General features: G+C 37.6%; 1 protein-coding gene across 1 annotated transcript in view; it reads right to left on the bottom strand.

Moving 5' to 3' along the window:
* ABCD3 (ATP binding cassette subfamily D member 3) overlaps window positions 1-24,671 on the bottom strand; it is a 75,922-nt gene that overhangs the window by 43,913 nt on the left and 7,338 nt on the right. Inside the window, exons 2-3 of the mRNA XM_012176707.3 lie at window positions 9,121-9,157; window positions 1,905-2,003 (exon numbers count right to left, since the gene is read on the bottom strand). Coding sequence (XP_012032097.2) covers window positions 1,905-2,003; window positions 9,121-9,157 — 136 coding nt within the window. The remainder of the gene's footprint in view (window positions 1-1,904; window positions 2,004-9,120; window positions 9,158-24,671) is intronic.

Here is a 24,671-nt window from a genome sequence, read left to right as displayed (position 1 = left end):
TGTGCGACCCCAGAGACGGCAGCCCACCAGGCTCCGCCATCCCTGGGATTCTCCAGGCAAGAACACTGGAGTGGGTTGCCATTTCCTTCTTCAATGCATGAAAGTGAAAAGTCAAAGTGAACTCGCTCAGTCGTGTCCGACTCTTCGCAACCCCATGGACTGCAGCCCACCAGGCTCCTCCATCCATGGGATTTTCCAGGCAAGAGTACTGGAGTGGGGTGCCATTGCTTTCAAACCCCTGCTGAAAGGTTAAATGAACATTAAGCTATAAAGTGATGGAGGGGGAGGGGGACGTGTAACATAAATCCTTCCAGCGAAGCTTATATTTTAAATAAAGATTCTTCAAAGTCAGGTAGGTTGTGGAATGAGGAAACAATTAACTGTCCCCGGAAGATACATGGGGTGACTTCACAAAGAAGATAATGAGCATTAGGCTGTTTTCAAAACATATTTTTTGTTGTGAGTGTTGTCATAAACATGGTATCATCAAAAAATGAGAACACAGGGCCTGGCTATAAAACAGCAAAGAATCTTATAAGTAGATGATATTGAAAAGAAAAGCAAAGTCAGGTAGTGATTTATAAGGTAAAAGAAGCCAAATGGCCTTGTGTTTCAGAAAGAAAGACTAGTTCGAAAAAGAAGACCAATTAAGAGATTATAATAATCCAAGTAATGGAGAACAGTATAAAAGAAAAGCAAGGGACTAATCAACGAGAAACTCAAGGATACTTGGGGGAAAAAAAGACATTTAAAATATAAGGGATGAAGCAGATTTAAAAAGCGCGTGTCCAGCTTTCCTCCACGAAACACATACTGTTGTTCAGTCGCTAAGTCGTGTCTACCTCTTTGCGACCCATGGATTGCAGCACACCAACTTCCCTGCCCTTCATTATCTTCTGGAATTTGCTCAAATGCATGTCCACTGAGTTGGTGATACTATCTAAACACACATTATCTCTATCCAATTAGGAAAAAAACAAATGTTATTAAATTACTTTTTAGAGTTTCTTATGGGTAGTCAACAAGACACGATGCTAAACTGAGGGGAAGGAGAGCAAGCCCAGTATACAGAGGAATGTGTCTTTTCTCTGAGAATTACAGTGCTTCAGTGTCTTACCCTTTTCTTGATGTCACTAGATTATAAGGCTAATGATGTTTAAAATGTGAAGAGTAGGAAACAATTATCTTTGAAGAAGACAAATTTGGCAGGAAAGATTTTAAAAGGAGAGATTCTTTGAAAGGAGGCTAATTGAAAAACACTGCAGTATCTAGGTAAGAATATTCAGAAAGAAAAATTAGCAGATACCAGTGACTAAAAGGATGACAGGTATGTATGGGGAGGAGAAAGAGTCAAAGGTGACAATATTTCCAGTTGTACAAAAGGAGAACACTAAGGTAATTAAAGATGGAGGACACAGTATTATTTTATTTTTTAATCATTAAAAATAATAAATAGTGACAAAGATAATCTTGATAGAAGGGCAAAGGAAAGAATAATAAAACTTTATTCCAACAACCAGTTCACTTCCTAAAAATAAAGAATTCAGGTATCTTAAAAACATTAAATCAAATATGAAAAAGCAACCTTCAAACATACTTCGTATCAATGCTACTTATTAACATCTTAATGTAATAAAAAGATCTTTCTAAATTTAATCTTGTCTTCAATATAATAAAGCAACACCATTTAGGATAGCTATATCGCAATACTCCAGTATTTCACATAAAATATAATAAAATATTTCACAAGCAATAGCAAATCATTTAAAAACTGGCACTGAACAACAGTGATATTTGACTTGTAGCAGAACAAAGGCTTTATAATTCTGTCATTTTGACCTCATGTAACCATTAAAGGTGAACAGTGAACAGTTTCATAAAGCAATAATTTCATTAAGACTTACCTCTTTACAAAATGTTTTAGGTACCATGATTTTCAGAATTCGCATGAGCCTTGAAAAAAACACCCTGTCCACCACAGCTCGCTCTTTTTTCCCTTCTTTCTACATTAAAAAAAAAAGAAAGAAAGCTTTTTAAATAGCTATAACAAATAAGATTTTAAAACCATGTCTCATCTAAGTCAATATAAACAACTATCAAGATGGATACAGTATTTGAAGAACACAGTCCTATACTGTTCTTCATATTCAAACATGCTTTCAAGAAAATAAGACTTTACCAAAAACTGAAAAAGGAGGTGATAAGTTCTGAAACTGCAGAAAATATATGGAAAAAGAACACTGCAAGCAGAAGGAACAGTAAGTGTCAAATGCCAAGGTGAAAGCCCATTCACCAACAAAACGGCGAATCTGGCAGGAGCTGTGAGCAAGAGATAGCAGCAGAAGATGAGGCCAGAGGACAACTAAGCAATGGCCAAGTACTTACTGTCTGTTCATTATCCTCTTCCTGATTAACAACAGAATTTTTAAAAAATCTTTAACAGGAAGTTTCCTTCTATCAATTACAGGAAACGTTGGGATTCCTAGATTTATCATTTAGCATTTCTAATGCGCACTCTCTTCCTTAAGAATTCAAAGACAGACAAGGTTCCCTCACTCATTCAGTTCACATTCTAGCAGGGGAAACACAAATTAAAAAGAAACCAATAACCAAGTTATTACAGATAGACCAGGCAGGGTCAAGAGGAAAAGAATGACTTCAGAAAAGTATGAGAAGAAAGATCTCTTTGGGTGAGGGTAGTAAGGCACGGGGAACACCAGGCACAAAACCCAGTTCAGGAATAAAACTGGTGTGCGCACTGAAGCGCAAGATGACCGAGCAGAGGAGACAGGAGGGAGAAGAAGGGGCGGGCAGGGCCCCGAAGAACAGAGCCCTGAAGCCACCGACAAGATTCAGAGTTCACTGTCAGTGCAGAGGGAGACCACTGAAGACAATCAAGAGCAGGAAGCCGCCCTACTAGCAGTGTTAGTCACTCAGCCGTGTCCGACTCTTTGCGACCCCACGGACTGTAGTCTGTCAGGCTCCTCTGTCCGTGGGATTCTCCAGGCAAGAATACTGGAGTGGATTGCCATTCCATTCTCCAGAGGATCCTCCCAAACTAGGGATCGAACCCAGGTCTCCTGCATTGAAAGCAGATTCTTAACCATCTGAGCAACAGAGACTACTCTCAGACATTTCTTCATTGCTGCTAGTCCATGAAAACCTAGATACAAACCACTTGCAAGGATAAGAAAAAAGTGATGTGCATTGGATATAGTGGACGTTATTTACCTTATTTTTTCTGGGCTGTCTGCAAGAACGGGCAGAAGAAACTTTTCAGAACAGGCAAGACTCTCCAGAAGGACCTCATCCTCAATTTAGCTCCTTTCCCCAACTCCCATAATCGCTGCTCACTTATGTACTAACTACTATGCTCTTGATACTATGCCCGTGATAAACAAATACCCATGGTATAGTAAATTCTATTAGACAAACTTTGTTGTAAATGTGCTTTAATTAAATTAATATCTTATTAAACCTTGTGAGTAGTCTGTAAACTGAATTAGAATAATAAGCTACCATCCACATGTTAGACACTGTACTAAGTGCTTTATATATATAATCCTAATAAACAGTCACTGCACAGATTACAGAATTGTAGTCTAAAACACGAAGGCACTGAATGTGCGGAGTTAGGTCAGAAAGACTAAGACAGAAATAACTGGATAAGAATCAACTTATCATGTACCTTTGATTCCTGCTGGAACAAAGTTCAGGTCTTTCAAAACTTATAAAGGTTATAAACCTCATCCTACTGAGTCACAGGCGAAAGTCTACTCTATTCACATGTACAGGCATTCATTCATTCAATATTTACTTGGTCCCAGGCGTTGTTCTAAATCATAGGGATACACTAGTGAACAAAACTTAAAACACCCTATTCACAGTCAATTCACTCTAGCTAGTCTATTCTCCTCAAGCCAAACTGTACAACTTCAACCTAAATCTCTCCTTTCACTGCCCCCCACCCAAACTAAGTATAGGAAGAATAAAGAGAAAGCAATATAACATCAACTACCTTATAAAGAAAAAGTTAAACTGCCTCCTGACCTCACTTCATCCCACCTGTAGTCAATACCTTCTCCATTTCTAGCTTGAACCTTAGAATAATTTTAAGATAAAATGACCTCCTCTGATTTAAACAAAGAACTACTATTTCTAGCTGCTCTAAAGAAAGGATCTAGGGCGGAGAAGGCAATGGCACCCCACTCCAGTACTCTTGCCTGGAAAATCCCATGGACGGAGGAGCCTGGTGGGGTGCAGTCCATGGGGTTGCTAAGAGTCGGACACGACTGAGCGACTTCCCTTTCACTTTTCACTTTCAGGCAGGAGAGAAGGAAATGGCAACCCACTCCAGTGTTCTTGCCTGGAGAATCCCAGGGAGAGGGGAGCCTGGTGGGCTGCCGTCTATGGGGTCACAGAGTCGGACACGACTGAAGCGACTTAGCAGTAGCAGCAGCAGGGCAAACCATGAGAAAGGTTTAAAAAAAAAAAAAGTTATAAGAACGTAACATGAAGCACCTGGTATATAATTAGCACTTTACCTGGTATATAACTTCCCCTCCTCTTTTCCTCCTGTTCCTATTGTCACTGCTCCTGTTTCTTACACTGTCTGAAAGCTGACTTTATTATTTTTGTTAAATTTGAATCCATGAAGGGAACTATATACTTCCTAAAATGAGGAAACACCAGACACCTGGACTGGAGGGCTTACTCAGAAAGGCTAAAGAAGTATCAAGGTGCTCTACCATTCCTGACACATCATAAAATTCATGCCTGACACCAATCTAAACACAAATAACTATAGAGACAGCACATCTCATAAACACTACAAGTCTCTTCTAAGAATCCATTTTAAATTCACAGTTGACTTCCCCCACCTATAAACTTCCCAGTGATTTTTTAAAATATTAAAGACACTTTGATGATATAAATCTGACATGCAAATCATAGGGGAAAAAAAACATTAGATAGAGACCATTTAAGAAGCTAAAGTAATAAAGCATTCAGAAAAAAAAAAAATTATATATATATATATATATATGTCCCTAACATTCAGGAGGCAACAATGCCAAAGGGCAATGAGATTCTATTGATGTGTCAGCCAACTTGGAAAGGTGACATGAACTAGAGTTGACCAAAAAAGACAGATGCTTGAAACAGCAAATAAAAGGTCATCGGGTGCTGACAAAGTGTAAGCACCTCTGTATATTGTTAAAGAAACTGTAAATCAATATAACTATTATGTTGTATACATCAAAATGTACAAAGCATACTCACTGTTATAGGTAAAACAATCCAGCAAATTTACTTTCAGAAACTTATCCTAGAGGTATTCCTGCACATGTGCTTAAATACATAAATGAAAAAACTCATATACTGTTTTATAATATTATAAAATTAACCTAAATGTGCATCAATTATGAGATACTATATAAATCATAGCAAATTTATGCAGTGAAGATTCTACACAATTGCAGAAAAGGAAGCAGCTCATATTTATACAAGAGAATACTACAGAGTGGTTAAATTAACTAGGTCTATAGCTATCGACCTATAGCTATAGGTGGATCTTAAAAAAAAAATATGCTGAAATAAAGTAGAACAATAAATACAATGATTTGATTTATAAAATTTTCCAATAAGCAAAATAATTCTACGCATAGTGTTTATGGAGCTATCCACATACTTCAAAAGGATAAAAATACGCATGGGAATGCTAAATGCTAAACCCAGCACAATCTTTACATATTTTGAATTTTATATCCTTTGTATTACATCAAAATTAAAAGAATTAACATTTTAAAGTCAAGTCAACACTCTTTTTATACTCTTCTCTAAAATTTTTTCTCCTTAAATCTCATGTCTTATGAAAATTATCTCACCTCAACCCATCCTGCTGCTGCTGCTGCTAAGTCACTTCAGTCGTGTCCGACTCTGTGCGACCCCATAGACGGCAGCCCAGCAGGCTCCCCCATTCCTGGGATTCTCCAGGGAAGAACATTGGAGTGGGTTGCCATTTCCTTCTCCAATGCATGAAAGTGAAAAGTGAAAGTGAAGTCGCTCAGTCGTGTCCAACCCTCAGCGACCCCATGGACCGCAGCCTACCAACCCATCCTACCAAAGACTAAAAATTTCAATGAAAAAAAATTCTAATTGCGTCCCCTCATAAAAGACACATTCACTGTAGACAAACTAGAAAATTCTGACAAGCAAAAAGAGAGCCTATACCTACCATTTAGAGATGTCAACTATTAACATTTGGCACGTATCTTACCAATATGTCTGTGTGTGCACTTCTTATAAATTTTACAAATGTGGTACCAATATGTACACTGTCTTAAACCTTTTTCTGCCAACCATTTGTTCAAAAACTAAATTTATCTTGCTTATACTATATGAGTAGCAAACAAGTAGATGTTTTTGGAATATACAAAAAATAGCAGAATTTTAAATGTGTGAATACTGATGTACTAATTAGTTTCAGTCATGTCCTAAAACTTGCAGGTATGGTGGTATACAGATAGTGATATAACTAAGATAACTGAGCTTTGAAGACTCAGGTGTAACTTACATATGAGAGATTATGAAGATGAAAATAACAAGATAAGCATAAAATGTCCCATTTTTTAGACTATGGAAACTAAAGAGTAACAGCAATTTGATGTCAATATCCAGGATATTCAGAGAATAGACATTAATATGAGGGCTCAGGAAGACCTACGAGACTCTAATCACAAACAGCCGGCAGAAGTTTACTAGGAATGAGGCATATCTAACCCTTCTAATTTTGTTCTTGTCAAGAATATCATACTAGTATATTAGCTGACGTAAGGTCACATAAGCTCCATGATGGTAGGAACTTTTGTAACTGCTATACACACAAAACCAGAACAATACCAGGCATACATGAGGCACTCAAACAATACATGGTGACAGACTGACTTAATAAATGAATTAATAAATTAATCACGGAATTTGATATTTCTTATAAAACTATCATGGCTTAATGGAGAAATAAAGACCAGATTTTGTGACAGTTGGATATAGTCACAGCTAAATAAACCATCACAAAAAAAACCAAAAGATTAAGAGACGCCACAGAGGAATTTTCTTGTCCTAACCTAGACAATACTATCAGCAATTGTGAGAAAGAGGAGACAAATTAAATTTGTACATAATACCTTCCACCTAACATATTAGGTGTTAGAATTATATTCAAAATTACACTAGGAGTTCCCTGGTGGCCTCGTGGTTAGGATTCTTGGCTTTCATTGCCATGGCCCTGGTTTATATCCTGGTCAGGGAACTGAGATCCTGAAGGCCGTGTAGTGTGGCCAAAAAGAAAAAAAAATTACAGTACTAGAATACATATATTATAGAATAGTCTAGTAGTATAGACCCTACCTGCTCCAGTAGTCTTGCCTGGAAAATCCCATGGATGGAGGAGCCTGGTGGGCTACAGTCCATGGGGTCGCTAAGAGTCGGACATGACTGAGCGACTTCACTTTCACTTTTCACTTTCATGCATTAGAGAAGGAAATGGCAACCCACCCCAGTGTTCTTGCCTGGAGAATCTCAGGGATGGGGTTGCACAGAGTCGGACACGACTGAAGCAACTTAGCAGCGGTAGCAGCGGCATAGACCCTACAGGTGGACTTAATGTTTATCTAAAACCAACAACCGGAGTTCCCATATGACCTAGAAATTTTACTCCTGGGTATATACCCAAGAGAAACGAAAACCTATCTCCACATGTCCATATGAAAACCTGTACATGAATGCACGAAAGTTCACAGCAGCGTAATTCAAAATGATCAAAGAGGAGGAAACCACTTAAATTTCCCACAACTAATGGTTAAGCAAATATGGTATATCTAAACAATGAAATGAAGTCGTTCCGTTGTGTCCAACTCTCTGTGACCCCATGGACTATAGCCTGCCAGGCTCCTCTGTCCATGGGATTTTCCAGGGAAGAATACTGGAGTGGGTTGCCATTTCCTTCTCCAGAGGATTACAATTCAGCAATTAAAAAAAAAAAAAAATGAAGTACTGATGCATTCAACAACACATATGAACCCTAAAAACATCATGTTAAATAAAAGAAGCCGGTCACAAAATGCCAAATATTACCACATGATTCTATTTATATGAAATGTCCAAAATAGGCAAATCAGCAGAGACCAGTGGCGCAGTGGTTACCAAGGGACAGGAGGAGAGGAATGATTACTAATGGGCACAGAACTTCTTCATGAGGAATTGCAAGTTTTTTAAATTAGATAGTGGTGATGGCTGTAAAGCTCTGTAAACATACTAAAACCACTAAATTGTATACTTAAATGGATGGATTTTATGGTATATGAATTACATCTCAATAAAACTGTCACCCCAAAAAAGAAATAACTGATGAATACCGGTGTCTGTTAAAAGAGCTGTTCATCAGAAAGATACCTCAAGCTTACAATTTACCACAAACTCCACTTGATGTAAACAGAAGTAATGGCTAAAAAGTACAAGCAACTTTAGGCTGAATTTTAGCAATATGGTACTCATATCAAGAGATGTAATAGTGCAGATGCATTCCGTGCTAGTCAGACCATTTCTGGACAACTACATTTTATCCTAAACATAGTGTCTGGAGGAACTAACTCGTACAGATCCAGAGGAGTGTATACATAATTGAAGAACAATCAGAAACCACGTTACCTGAGAAACTCTTGAAGGAATGATAACTGCTTAGCATGGGGGGAAAAAAAGGATTCAGAAAATACAACTACCTTCAAACAACATCAGAGTCTGATAGAGCAGAGTAAACTTGTTCTGTGTCTCTTCAGAAGACAAAATAGAATCTTAGAGAAAGAAGATTAGTTGCACCAAAGTTACAGCTATCTCCTAGGTAGTACTTTCCACCAAATAAACAGATTCAAGTAAATACTAGAAGTCACCTATCAAGGCTTTCTATCTTAGGAATAATCTCTATAATATGTAGTGGGTTTGGGATGATACTTAAGTTCCCTTCCAATCCTAAAATTCCCTGACTTTATCCTAGTTCAAAAATACATAATGAAACAAATGAAGTAAATGCATGAAATCCCAAAGAGTAAATGATATAAATTTTACCTCATTGTTCTGTAATGGTGGTTTTCCATTTTTCTTACTGCAGAGAAAAAGAAAAAAGAGCAAGAGAGCTTTATTTGCAAATTGTTTCCATCATAAAAGAATTATTTTAAGAAATAAAAAGAATATACCAAATTCTCCAAATGAGTTTCTTCTTTTACATGTCACACTGAGACAGAATATATTAAATACAATAGTCCAACTGCCTCTTACTAAGTATAATTCACAGAAAATGCTCAATAAATGTTAACTACCACTATCATGTATCAGGCATTACATTGTAATTTTTTCATACACACACAAATATACTTATTCTATGATTTCTCCCATGAAGATATGGAATCTATCTTTCCATCCTTGAATCAAGGCTTGGCCATGACATTAGCAAACTGATACAAACAAGGGGCTGAAAACATTCATGTACTAGGCTCACTCTCTTGCTGGTGGGAATCCTTTCCCAGACATGTGAGCGATCCCAGTCTGTAGCCTAAAGGATGGGAGACTATGTGTCATTTCCATGTTACAAATGAAAAAACCAGCTTAGAAGAGTCAGTAGCACGACCAAGGTTCAAGCAACTCAAAGTAGTTTATCTACCACTTGAACCCAGATCTGACTACTAACCCAGGCTTCCTCCCCTAAACAGTATAATAACCAAACTTGGCTTCTGTTTATATACACTACCACCTCACCCTATGCTTCTAAATAATATTGATCACAGTTAAAATCTCTTGTTTAACGTACGTTTCCTCCCAGTAAATTAGTTCCATGAAATCAGGAGCTACTGCAGGTTGGTCTCTCCAAAGTAGAGTACAAAATGTCTATTAGAGATCAGCATCCGTGAAAGAAAGGCAAAGAAGGAAAGCTAGGCAGAACTCAAAACTGTGATACACACCAACAAAATTTCAGCCAACCAGGTGGGAAGCCCTGAAGCAAGAAAAGTTCATCCTAGTGCTCTGAGATGGGATGAAATGGTAGGGTTTTTTAAACCTCTTCCTAACTCAATAAGCAAATCTATCCCGCTCCAGCGAGATCATGACCTTGGAGAAGGTAGCCCTGCAGCTGAGGCAGACCATAAGACGTGTGCAGAAGGGGTTACCTGGTGATTCGCACTGCTCATAGCTGGACAATAAGCCCTTCTTTGAAGGGGAATCTGGATAGCACATCTCCTTTTCTTACTGCAAGGGTCATATATTGCCCAATCCTCTATGTTCAATACTTAGTTGAGCCCCAGCAATTTGCAGATTGAACATTTTCATTACAGGACACCATGTCACTGAGTAAGGCAAGAAAGACACACAACTACAACGTGGTAAATGCTATCATTTTTAAAATGCTTAGGCATATTACTGTTTCTAATTTCAACTACACTACAGGATTGCTCATTTGTTTTTAAATTTTCATGAGACTACAGAACCATTTCAGAAGATGCCTTTTATACATATATACATGTTCAAGTGTGCACAGTTAATTATGAGCCCCTTTTATAAGGCTTTCTAAATTCCTCTTTTTAAAGAATTCTTTGAAGTTTCCTCAGTTTTGAAGATACCAGCTGTATGTGATTTAGTCACTAAGTCGTGTCCAACTCTTGCGACCTCATGGACTATAGCCTGCCAGGCTCCTCTGTCCATGGGATTCTCCAGGCAAGAATACTGGAGTGGGTTGCCATTTCCTTCTCCAAAGGATCTTCTTGACACAGGAATCGAACCTGGGTCTCCTGCATTGCAGGCAGATTCTTTAGACTAAACTACCAGGGAAGTCCTTATCAGCTATATAAATACATATAAATTGCTTAGGATATATGAGAGCAGTATATTAGAATCCTGTTTATTGGATTACATTTTTTTTAACTTCATATGTCAAAAAGATTATTATTTTTTTTTACTTCATATGTCTAAAGGGTGGAGAGAAGTTAATGTACTTCCAAAAACAAGATCTACTAGTAGGCAGATTCAAGTTTAACAAAAATTCAGTATTTTCCTTTTTTTGATTTTTATCCTATGAAACTAGAAAGGCTCTACAACAGACATGTCTTCTACCCTTCTATGTTTCTTTTGACTACCAAAAAAAATGAATATAGCAGCTAAATTAAATTCATTAAAATAAAAGCATTCAACATGTTCAAAATATATTACCAGTATGAACACAAAATGGTGAAAGTGAAAGTCACTCAGTCATGTCCGACTCTTTGCGACCCCATGGATAATACAGTCCATGGAATTCTCCAGGGCAGAATACTGGAAGTGGGTAGCCATTCCCTTCTTCAGGGGATCTTCCAAACCCAGGGATCAAACTCAGGTCTCCTGCATTGCGGGCGGATTCTTTACCAGCTGAGCCACCAGGTGAGGTATCCGTAATCTGATTTGGAGCAGTCGCTAAATATCAGGTGTTTTGTTACATCTCAGGGAATAACCGACTGAAATTATTTTTAAATCTAATTTTGTGACAATGTGAATGATGACCTTAAACCAGTCTATTATATCAAAATCGATGTTATGTTCAGACAGGAGCTGCTCATCTATTTTCTTCTTGCTCAATAAATCAGCACATGGGATGGCAGTCCTGCATCAATCCTTTTCATTGCCTTCCCAATAGCTCAGCCTGGGCAGAGGGAAGGAAAAGAGGATCACAGTACCAGGATAAGAGGTATAAAAACAATTTGATTGCTAGAGTAAGAAACAGAGGCACACAGAATAGATACATTATCAAATGCATGTGTTACTGAAAAGACAGGTAAATTATAAAGCAACATGGTCAAGAATCATTCAGACATCTACTAACTGCTTACTGCATGCTAAGGACTGTTCTAGATCAGCACTTCTCAAAACTTCCAGTCTCAGGGTCCTCAAGAACTTTTATTTATTTGTGTTACATGAATACTTATCACACAGAATTTCAACCTCAGAAATTTTTTAAAAATACTTATTTACTCATTTAAAGATAATAAACACATTACGTAAAATTTTTATTTAAAAAAAGCTGTATTTTCCTAAAAAAAAAAAAACTTAGTAAGAAAAGTGCCATTGTTTCATATTTTGACAAATCTCCTTAACGTCTGGCTTAACAGAGGACAAGTGGATTCTCATATCTGAGTCTGTATGTATTCTATCTACGGCAATACAGATCTGTTGTTGCTGTTTAGTTGATAAAGTTGTGTCTGACTCCTTGCAACTCCATGGACTGTAGCCCACCGGGTTCCTCTGTCCATGGGATTTCCCAGGCAAGAATACTAGGTAGCTGTAAAACAGGAGTATTCTAGGAAGTGTGGATATTCTTCTGTGATACTATAATGTGGCAATGCAGTCTGAAAATTGTATCAATAAACTTCTACTTAGATACAATAAAATTCACTAATCTACATTATATTCCACTTTCAATGGCTATTTTTACCCATTCTAGATTTTCTAAGATCATGTATTAGTCATTTGGACAATAATGCTTCACTGAGTTCAACTGCAGGCTTTCCAAATGCAATACATTTTATTATACAGTATTTTTCAAAATTACACTTGTTAATGTTGCCGCCAATCTTACCAGAAAGGCCTTAAACACTGGGAAGCTATCAAGCTCATGGTAGCAAACAACTTTTTCAAATTCTGATTTTTCACTTGAAAGCTTAAATTATAACATTAGCAACAAATACTGCCAGTTGTTTTTCCTTGAAGGCAATACAAGAAAATGTCTGCAATATTCAAGGCTGAATAAACACAGTTATTCAGTCCTTCTTCCAAGTAAAAATGATGTCACACACACACACACCAAGTAGCTAGTTCAGTTCACAACTCAAATAACTGAACAGTGCTTTCTCTGAAGACCACCTCTGTACTTAGTACACTGCAAGAAGTACTTTTGCGTATTTCTCCTTTTTCTCTGCCAAACACATTACAAAAAAGAAAGACAACAGTAACCAACTATTTATAAAAAAGTTTATGAGGGTTTTATCCAAGAAATGCAAGATCAGGTTCAGTTCAGCTCAGTCGCTCAGTCGTGTCCGACCTTTTGCGACCCCATGAACCGCAGCATGCCAGGCCTCCCTGTCTATCACCAACTCCCAGAGTTCACCCAAATCCATGTCCATTGAGTCGGTGATGCCATCCAACCATCTCATCCTCTGTCGTCCCCTTCTCCTCCTGCCCTCAATCTTTCCCAGCATCAGGGTCTTTTCAAATGAGCTAGCTCTTCACATCAGGTGGCCAAAGTATTGGAGTTTCAGCCTCAACATCAGTCCTTCCAATGAATATTCAGGACTGATTTCCTTTAGGATGGACTGGTTGGATCTCTTTGCAGTCCAAGGGACTCTCAAGAGTCTTCTCCCAACACCACAGTTCAAAAGCATCAACTCTTTGGCACTCAGCTTTCTTTAGAGTCCAACTCTCACATCCATACTTGACCACTGGAAAAACCATAGCCTTGACTAGACAGACCTTTGTTGACAAAGTAATGTCTCTGCTTTTCAATATGCTGTCTAGGTTGGTCATAACTTTCCAAGATCATGTTAACATTTGAAAAATCAATGCAATTCATCCTATTAACAGTTTAGAAAAGAATAAACATATGATCATATGTTCTGTATCAGATACAGAAAAGGCCTTATGACAATACCCAACACCTGCTCATCCTACAAAACTCTCAGACTAGAAATAAAAGAAACTTCCTCAATATAACAAAGGACATCAACAAACACCTACAACTATCACCGTACCAAATAACAAAAGACTAAATCTCTCTGTAAGATCTGGAATACGCCAAAGATGCCAACTCTCAGCACTTTTATTCAATGTCATTACTGAAGTACACACTACAATAAGGCAAGGAGAAGAAACAAAAGGCACACAGAATGAAAATGGATTAGTAAAACTATCTTTATTGCAGACTCTTATTAATATCTATATAGAAAACCCTAAAGAATCTACAAAAAAGCTAAGGAAGTTCAACTAGTTTTTAGGATATAACATCTATACATAAACATCAATTGCATTCTACATATGAGTGTAGAACAACTGGAAATGAAATTTTAAACATACCATTTTCAAAAGCATCAAAATATTAAATATTTAGTATTAAAAAGAAAACAAAAAAAGACGCACAAGACTTGCATGCTGAAAAATACAACACCCTGCAGAGAAGACTAGAGAGATCTATCATGCTCAAGGACAAGAAGAGTCAATATTATTAAAATGTCAATTCTTCCCTAATTGATTTAGAAATTCAATGAAATCCCAATCAAAATCCTACCAGACTTTTTTGTAAAGAGTAACAAACTGAATCTAAACTCCATTTGTAAATGCAGAGGACTTAGAACAACCAATAAATTCTGACAAAGAACAAAGTCAGAGGAACTGCACCTGACTTCAAGGCTTATCATAAAGCTATGCTAATTAAGAGAGTTTGATATCGAGTATAAACAGAAGTCAAAGAAATAACAAAGTCCAAAGTAGACCTACACATACATGGTGCAAAGGCAACTCATTAAGGAAAGGATAATCTTTTAACCAATGGTACTGGATCAACTGGGCTTCCCAGGTGGCCCTAGTGGTAAAGAGCCCTACTGCCAATGCAGGAGACACTGGAGACTCAGGTTTGATCCCTGGGTTGGGAAGATGCCCTGGAGAAGGGAATGGCAACCCAATCCAGCATTCTCGCCTAGAGGATCCCACGGACAGAGGAGCCTGGCGAGCTACAGTTCATGGGGTTGCAAAGAGTCGGACACAACTCAAGGGACTTAGCATGCACGCATGCACTAGATCAACTGGACAGACATATGCGGGGGGGAAAAAAGGAATCTCAAACATCACTGCATACCACATACAAAAATTAACCTGAAGTGAAACAGAGACCTAGAGCTAAAACTACAAAGTTTCTAGAAGAGAACAGAAGATCTCAGTAATCTTGAGCTAAATAAGTAAAGTGAAGTTGCTCAGTCGTGTCCTACTCTTCGTGACCCTATGGACTGTAGCCTGCCAGGCTCCTCCATCCATGGGATTTTCCAGGCAAGAGTACTGGATGGGGTTGCCGTTTCCTTCTCCAGAGAGTTAAATAAAGATAAAGATTCGTTAAATAGAATAAACTGCACATGAAAAAAAAAATCAATAAATTAGAATTCATCAAAATCCTAAATGTTTGTTTCTCAAAAGATACTAAGAAAAGTAAAAGGCAAGCCACCAAGTGGGAGAAAATACATGCAAAATACACACCCAAGAAAAAAAAAAACTGTATTCAGAATAAATGACAGATTCTCACAATCAAGTAAGAAGGCAATTCATTTAAAGATTTAAACAGATATGTTGCCAAAGAAAATGTACGGATGAAAAATAAACAGGAAACATGCTCCATATCATTGGTTCTAAGGGAAATTCAAATTAAAACCACAATGAGAAACCACTACACGCATCCACTAGAATGACTAAGATTAAAAAGACCGATCATATCAAGGGTTATCAATATGTGGAGCAACTGGAATTTTTTTATACTGCTGATGGGAGTATGAAAAGGAACACTCACTTTGGAAAAGTTTCTTAAAAAGTTAAGCATATACCTACCATATAACCCAGCCATTCCACTACTAAGTATTTGCTCAAGGAAAATGAAAGTGTATTTCCACACACAGACCTTACACAAATGTTCACAGTAGCTATATTTTTAATAGTCAAAACCTTGAAACATCCAAATGTTCAACAACAAGCAAGTGGATTTTAAAAATCAAAGTACTTCCATAAAATGTATTCAACAATTTTAAAAAAATTGACGCATGAAATATGAATATATCTCGAAATCACGATGTCTAGCTACTGAAACTAGCTAGACAAAAATGTACATAGTTAGATTCCACTTATATGCAATTCCAGAGCAGCCAAATCTCATCTACAGTTTTATACAGCAGGTCAGTGGTGCCTTTAGGCTGGTGGAGGGGAGAAGACTGACCACAGAGGGGGAAAGGGGGCCTTTGGAGTGATGGAGACATTTGTTATCTTGATTGGAGTACTGGTTTCACTGATGCTTACATGTGAAAACTTACCAAGTTGTGTTTTAAAAATAAGCAGTTTATTATGCATCAATAAAGCTTTAATAAAACTCTAAATGAAAAGATGACCCACTCGAGTACTCTTGCCTGGAAAATCCCATGGACAGAGGAGCCTGGTGGGCTGCAGTCCACAGGGTCACTGAGTCGGACACTACTGAGCGACTTCACTTTCACTTTTCACTTTGATGCACTGGAGAAGGAAATGGCAACCCACTCCAGTGTTCTTGTCTGGAGAATCCCAGGGACGGGGGAGCCTGGTGGGCTGCCGTCTATGTGGTCGCGCAGAGTCAGACACGACTGAAGCAACTCAGCAGCAGCAGCAAAGGAAAAAGATCAAAATTTAGGAGAGACATTTTCCTAAGAATACAATATAAAAGTAAATTTTGTTTGTTCTTTATTGGAAAGGTGAGGGAGAAGGAGAAGGAGTTAATTGTTCTTTAATAAAGTCAACAAAATATGTAAAATTAATAAGCAGAAACATCCCCAAAACAAACTATTAGACTATGAAAAAGAAACTGACAAAAATTGAAGAGAAGCTTTCAGACGATTTCTAGACTAAGCAAAAAAAGAACACAATTCTAAAAACTTTAATCAGAGTTTAGTTATCCAGAACAATAATTCTGACAGAATTTCTCACTTAAGTTTTTTTCCTAGACCAGTGTTTTCTAGACTTGGGGCAATGGATTAACCTCTTCTGAAGGAAAAGAAATTCTTACAGACTCCAGCATTGCCTTAAATTGGTTCTTCCTTAAATATGTATAAGCATAAAATTAAGTACAACTGACCCTTGACATGAGGTTTAGGGGCACTGATCCTCCATGAAGTTGAAGATTCACTTATAACTCTACAGTAGGCCCTCCATATCTGAGGTTCCAGATCCTTGGATTCAACCAAGGATTGTGTAGTACTGAAGTGAGTATTTAGTGAAAAAAATCCACACGTATGCAAACTCTCGCAGTTCAAAACCATGCTGTTCAACAGTCAGCTGAATATATTCTTTTCCTTTACAGATCCTCTACATTCACAAAATAAAATGTATCACTTAAAAACAAGCAAAAACTTTAAAGCCACAATAAAAATGGAATCAATGTTTATTTAAAGTGATAGGTGAGATAGCACTGCTACAACTAATCACCAGTGCTGGGATAAAAAAGTAGAAGCAATTATTTATGTGTTCCATATGCTAGTTAATAGCTGAGAGTTTTTAATAATATTCATTATTTTTCCTTTGTAAACAATGAACTGGTTTTAAATCACTGCTTTATTAATGCTGATGAGATAATCAATTTATTAGTATATCCCCAAACAAAATTCTAAAAATCAAAATACTCAGGAGAAAATATCATAAGCCTTATTTAAATAAATATTACAAATTGGTATTTATAGAGATAAACAGGGATTCGTGTAATATAACTGCTCACAAAAAGAGAATTCTGCATAAATAAAACATAGGCACACACATATATACATACATCCACCCACACAAGCATATACATAAACACACCCACCACAGGTCACATGATCAGTCGGCTCTGCCATCACTTTTCTCCCTCCAAGCTTTCATAGAATATCTTATTCAGTGTGTACCATAACATCTCATGAAGGCTTCACTTGCCCTCAACACATCATCTACATGAAAGCCCTATGTTCTTTTTATCAGTTTGTGACAATTACAGTAATACACTGCTCAGTTGCTCTATGTCTTTTTCATTATTTAAATCCAAAGCTTCATTATAATAAGAGTTCAGTTACTTAGAAATTCTAGGAAGACAAGTTTCACCTGTAATTATCACTACAAAAGAAACGTTTAACAGCAAAAAAATTCAGTACAAATATAAAGACTTGATGGTTTCAAAATGTGGTGCTAGAGAAGATTTGTGAGAGTCCCTTGGACTGCAAGATCAAACCAGTCAATCCTAAGGGAAATCAATCCTGAATACTCAATGGAAGGGCTGACACTGAAGCTCCAACACTTGGGCCACCTGATGCAAAGAGCCAACTCATTGGAAAAACCCTGACGCTGAACTTCTGAGGGCAGGAGGAGAAGGAGCCAACAGACGATGAGGTGGTTAGATAACATCACTGACTCAATGGACATGAATCTGAGCAAAGTCCAGGAGAGAGTGAGGACACGGGAGTCTAATGTGCTACAGGGCATGGGCTGGCAAAGAGTCGGACACAACTTAGCCACTGAACAACATGAATGTAAAAGTTGAAAATGATTTTCTTAGTTTCACATTACGACATGTCAACCTAATACAGGTTCTAATGCAGCAGGTCTGTTTACTGTTTACATGTGGTCTCTTTGGAGACAATTAAACAGCCATTCAAACACAAACAGAGACACAAAAATCTGCAACAGTAGTGATTCAGATGACCCAGAAGGTGTATATATTCTTTTATTTATAACATCACTTAAATGAAAACACAAAGTTAAAAAATTATCAGAATCATTCGGCCCATTAGAGCCTAGAGATACCGTTCTAGAACACCTCAGTCAAAACCATGATATCAGCTATCACCTGTACTCCAAAGACTCCCCAAACCTCTAGTTCCTAATCTTTCCTGAGCTCCCGACTTGAATATCCATTTTTTAAAATAAGGTAATTGTACTTGCATCTACTGAAACTACTTTAAACTTTCCATGTACTTTTATGTCTGAACTTACTGTTCCACCCCAAATCTACTCTTCCGTTTTCTCATACTGAAGTGGATCCTAACTCAGTGAATGTACCTTTTTCTACCCAGCCCCAGCCACAAACTTGAGAATTATTCTCAGATAATCTCCCTTTCGCATACTCTTTTTATCCAATCTCTCTCCATGCTCTCCTCTTCCTCTATTGCTCCGACTTCAATCAGGCTATCAAAATTTCTCACGTACTAACAATTTCCCCACCTGCTTTCTAAGGATTTTCCTTGTCATTTCTATTCTCTCCCACTTCACTCCCATAGCCATATCAAACACTGAGTGTACTCAAGGCGGGGGAAGGTGGGGGGTGGGGGAAGCACACGTGCACACACACAACCAAGGTCAATCAGGGACCAGAAATACTGACGAGCTGGACAAAGGTGGTGGCTAAGAAAATGGAAAGAAAGACGCAAAAAAATTTGCTAGAAATAACAGGATGAGGGAACAGATAAGAGCTACTGCTACTGCTGCTGCTAAGTCGCTTCACTCGTGTTCGACTCTGTACGACCCCATAGACGGCAGCCCACCAGGCTCCCCTGTCCCTGGGATTCTCCAGGCAAGAACACTGGAGTGGGTTGCCATTTCCTTCTCCAATGCATGAAAAGTGAAAAGTGAAAGTGAAGTCGCTCAGTCGTGTCTGACTCTTAGCGACCCCGTGGACTGCAGCCCACCAGGCTCCTCTGTCCATGGGATTTTCCAGGCAAGAGTACTCGAGTGGGGTGCCATAAAGGCCTAACTAAATAAGGAAATGAAAGAAGAACAAAGATTTAAAGAACCATGTCAAGATACTGGAGGTATTAGCTCCAAACTTATGCCCTGAAAGGTAAAGATCATTTTAACTCTTGCCTCACAAATAGCTTACACCTTGAGTGACCTGAGAACAGTGATTCTATTTACCATAATAAAGGATAATCACAGAAGCATTCAGGGAAATAATAATGTCAATGTGCTAATTTTCAAGTTTCGATAAGATAAGTATATGGAATTGTCCAGAATATAATTATTTTTAAATTGAGATTTGAAGTTCAAAAGTAGAGATGTTAATTTTAAAGGAATTAATCTGACAATGGACTCCACTTAGCCACTTAACAACAACATGACAATAATGTGAATATATAATGATATAACTCCTCTGCGAAACAAAACTATGAAACCTGAAATGTGAGTCTTGCATCTGCTTATTAAAAATTTCAGTATGTACTGTATTAAAAAATTTAGTATGTTCTCTTAAGAAATTTGGTTTAAGTTGTTCCCTAACTAAAACTGCTCCTAGGCACTTTAAGAAGCAAACATTCCTCTTAAAATGAGAGTATGTTTACTATAAGCCTCAAAATTATTCCTACAAATAATTTTAAATAACATGTCTAGATCATAATCAAAAATAACCAAGCACACAGGAAACTAAGCTCCATAACCAAGAACTAGCAGAAATCAGAGGAAACAGAAGCAGACCTAAAAAGATTTCGGATACTTGAATTTCCAAACATATCCTATAAGACAATGCAGACTGTATCTAAGGAAATAAAATAAAATAAAGATATCTACCAAGACAAGGAAATAATAAAAAGCTACACAGACTTAAAACCAAATGGAATTCTTAAAAATAAAAAATACAACAATTAAAATTAAATATCTAATCAACTGGTTCAATAGATCTCAGATAAAGGCTGAGAATATTCCAAAATGGAAGAAAGACATCAATCCACCAAAGTTAAAAGGTCTGGGAATCCTAAGCAAGACAGATAGAAAATAAATCCACACTTAACCAAATTATAGTGAGCTTCAGAAAACCAAAGACAAATATAAATTCTTAAAAACTGCTACAGGAGAAAAAAAGAATAATTACCTTCAAAGGAGCAACAGTTACAAACTGACAGGTGACTTCTCAACATTAATAAAGGAAACCAGAAGATGATGGAATCAAATCTTCAATGTACAGAAAGAAAATTACTGCCAATCTACACTTAAACATTTATGGAAAAAAGACACTTATAAGAACGAAGGCAAATAAAGACATTACCTGACAACATGGAGAGGGTTCATCAGGAGCAGACTTGTACTAAAGAAATTTCTAAAGGACATATTATGGGGAAGAGGAGGGTTGATTACCGCTGGAAGGCACAGATTGCAAGGTGGAATGGAAAGCAAATATGGCAAACATATAATTTCCTCTAAGTGACTATTATATAAAACAACAGCATAATGTCTTATAGTACTTAAAAAACAACAACAACAACAAATGGCATCTAAATCAGGGATAAAGTTAATGGGGTCACTGCTCTGAAATCCTTTTACTGCCTGGGAGGATGATGAAGTATTTCTTATTGATTAATGTTTAGACTTGAAAAGGTAAGCAAATGTCAAAATTTCTAGGGTAATCAGTAAAAAAAATTTTTTTAATTTAAATGGAGAATAACTTCCAAACAACTAAAAGAGGTAAAAACAAAATGATGAAAAAACAAATCAATACTGTATAACCACAAAGCAATTTTGCTGGTAATTAACAGCCAAAAGAAAAATACAAGAAAAACCCCTAAATGCTGGGAAATTGTGGTAGATTAAATACTGAGACAAATTCCTAAAATGGAGGAATCTTCTCCCATCCTTGAATCTGGGCCAGGCTTGTGACTTGCTCCAGTCAACAGAATGTGTGGAAGCCTTTCTGCTCTCACCTTGACTTCTCAGAATGCTGAGCTGAGACGACCATTTGAGCAACTGTAGAGCCTACTGAAAGATACAAAGTCACTAAAATGAAAACCGGGCCATCCCAGCCACCAGCCAGCTCCAACTACCAGATATGAACCACAAAGCACAGCCAGTCCTCTACTGAATACAGCGCATACGGGAAGCTAGACAAACCTACCAAAGAAACTATGCAGCCACTCACACGTAACTGTTGGCATGGTGTGTTACAACTGACATAAAGAGATTCACTTTTTCTTGTGAAAAGCCATGGGTCTAAGAAACTTTTCTAAATATTTGAAATGAATGACATACACATCAAATTACATGTTTACAAAATAAGAGTTTACATATCAAAAAACCTGGGGGATGTAACAAAACAGTGCTTAGGGAACTTAATAACCTAAAAGGCATACATGAGAAAAGAAGTCTGAAAATCCATGATCTATCTGAACATTTCAGAACAAAGAACAAAATTAACAGAAGAAAATATAAATAAAAGGATTTAGATGAAAGCAAATAACGAAACAGACAAAAAAGGTAAGGCAAAACTAAGAGTCAATTAAAAAAAAAAAACTGACACATTTTACAATCATAGCAAGATTGATCAAAAAAAGGCAAGGGCAATATAACCAGTATTAGAAATTAATCTATAAATGAGACGAAAGTCTCATCAATATCCCAACATGCTGATTCTAAAATTTAAATAGAAATGATACCAATGCAAGAGTTGATAACTGAGGCACACTTCATACATGTATAAGATTCACTGCATTCATAAAGGTTCCTCCAAGCATCTAAAAGAGAGTATTAAATTCTTCTTTTCAAGGAATAAATCAATAAGTTCATAATGACACTTGGGAAAAACTCACTGATCACCTTTGGAGAACAATAAGAAACGAATACATTATTTTTTTTAATTGGAGGAAAATCGCTTTACCATGTTGTGTTGGTTTCTGCCATACAAACTGTATCATTTTAGAAACTAATAAAGAAGAAAATATCTATCCTGCCCTTCCTAACTGAACTGTGTCACTGGGTAACCAAACAGATGGGGAAGTTTCCTTTTATGGAAGCATTCCACCTTACAAATGAAGTCGTAACAGAATTCAAATAGCACCATTTTGTAAGCCCTAATAAGCTCATTGTTCTAGGCATCAAATATCAATGGCTGCTCAAATTACAGGAGAAAGAACCAGACATTATATACCTTGCAACAGAGTACACCACACCAACACCTAGGAAGCATTCTTGTCCAAAAACCAAAATCTAAACTCGATCAAGCCCTTCGATTCAACTACCAATTTAGAGGAAATACAGAGAATGAGGAAAAATTACACAACTGGCATGACCCAGATTAGCAAGCCTGTACAGGTGAAAATACCTGGCTGCTTCAACAAATAAACTATAATAAAGAAAAGGGAAAGAGAAAGGGCACGGGGACACAGAGATTAAGAGACATTTGAACAAAAAAAAAAACCACAAACACAATTAAATTACAGTGCTCAGGAGTGTAGCTTTGGATGATAAAAATTATCAAGAAATACAAAGATGCTATTACCAGAGAAGTCAGGACTATAGAGCGAAGGGGCTGTGATTAGGAAGGGCCAAGTGGAAGGCTTCTGGGTGGATGGCAAAGGTGTTTCTTGACTTGGGCGCTAGTTACAAAAAAAAAAAGACAATTCATATATGTATTTCACACACTTTTCCACATTTTGTTGTACGCTGCTGCTGCTGCTGCTAAGTCACTTCAGTCGTTTCCGACTCTGTGCGACCCCGACGGCAGCCCACCAGGCTCCCCCGTCCCTGGGATTCTCCAGGCAAGAACGCTGGAGTGGGTTGCCATTCCCTTCTCCAATGCATGAAAGTGAAGAGTGAAAGGGAAGTCGCTCAGTCATGTCTGACTCTTATCGACCCCATGGACTGCAGCCTACCAGGCCCCTCCGTCCGTGGGATTTTCCAGGCAAGAGTACTGGAGTGGGGTGCCATTGCCTTCTCCGACATTTTGTTGTATAATGTACAATAAAAAAGCTTTCAAGATCTTAAACAGTATTTCACCATGACTGCAATGTGTTCAGTGCCCAGTTGCTCACTTGTGTCCCACTCTTTTGCAGCCCCATGGACTGTAGCTCACCAGGCTTCTCTGTCCATGGGATTTTCCTGGCAAAATACTGGAGTGGGTTACCACCACCTCCTCCAATGATTATAATACTTCAATACGAAAGTACTAAGACAAAACTGTTAATGTAACAATTAACTTCACTTTGAGTTCAACATAAGACTTCTTTTTAGCCCCTGAATAATTCTTTCCCTTCCCCACCCCACCCCCCAATGATTCTTGGCTGTTCTTTTGAATCTAAGCTCCCTTACTGAGTTTATAATTAATCTCTCTATCCAATTCTTTACTCCTTTTTTTGTCCCCTCTGACCTCAATCCTGTGCTAACTGAACACTAACCAACCACAGTCAGATGACTAAAACTGCTGGTGTCGATGACATCATTAATGTACTAAAAGCGCCAGTCTGTGTATCTTCATTAACAATGGGATTTTTGCTGTCTATTAGCAAGCAAAGGGAAAGTTAAAGTTATCTTTTATCCCTGGTGGCTCAGATGGTGAGAGCATCTGCCTACAATGCGGGAGACCTGGCTTTGATCCCTGGGTTGGGAAGATCCCCTGGAGAAGGAAATGGCAACCCACTCCAGTACTCTAGCCATGAAAATCCCATGGACTGAGGAGCCATGAACAGATGCTACAGTCCACGGGGTCGCAAAGAGTCGGACACGACTGGGCCACTTCACTTTATCTACTGAGCTTTGTTCCAGCTACTGAGTTAGGACATTTTCTCATTTAATCCTCAAAACTACTGAGTTAAGTAAATACTATTATTTGTGTTCTACAGGTAAGAAAACTGAGGCTCAAAGAAGTTGAGTAATTGACCAAGATCACAGGTCTAGCAGACAGCTGAATAAAACCCTGAACCTGTGTCTAACACCAATGACTATGGTTTATATTATACCAAGTGTCTCCATAATAAAGGTAAGGTTCACAAGTAAAAATATGCATTCATGCCAATTAAAATAAGTCTGCAACATTACTTTACCCCTCTAAAACAGTCTCCCTACCAAAAACTTTCTAATATCCCTTAATGATGATTAGAGAAATT

The sequence above is a fragment of the Ovis aries genome, chromosome 1, assembly GCF_016772045.2.
Source record: "Ovis aries strain OAR_USU_Benz2616 breed Rambouillet chromosome 1, ARS-UI_Ramb_v3.0, whole genome shotgun sequence".
Classification (NCBI taxonomy): domain Eukaryota; kingdom Metazoa; phylum Chordata; class Mammalia; order Artiodactyla; family Bovidae; genus Ovis; species Ovis aries.
The sequence above is the reverse complement of the archived record's forward strand: the minus strand, read 5'-3'. Positions and strand labels throughout refer to the sequence as shown.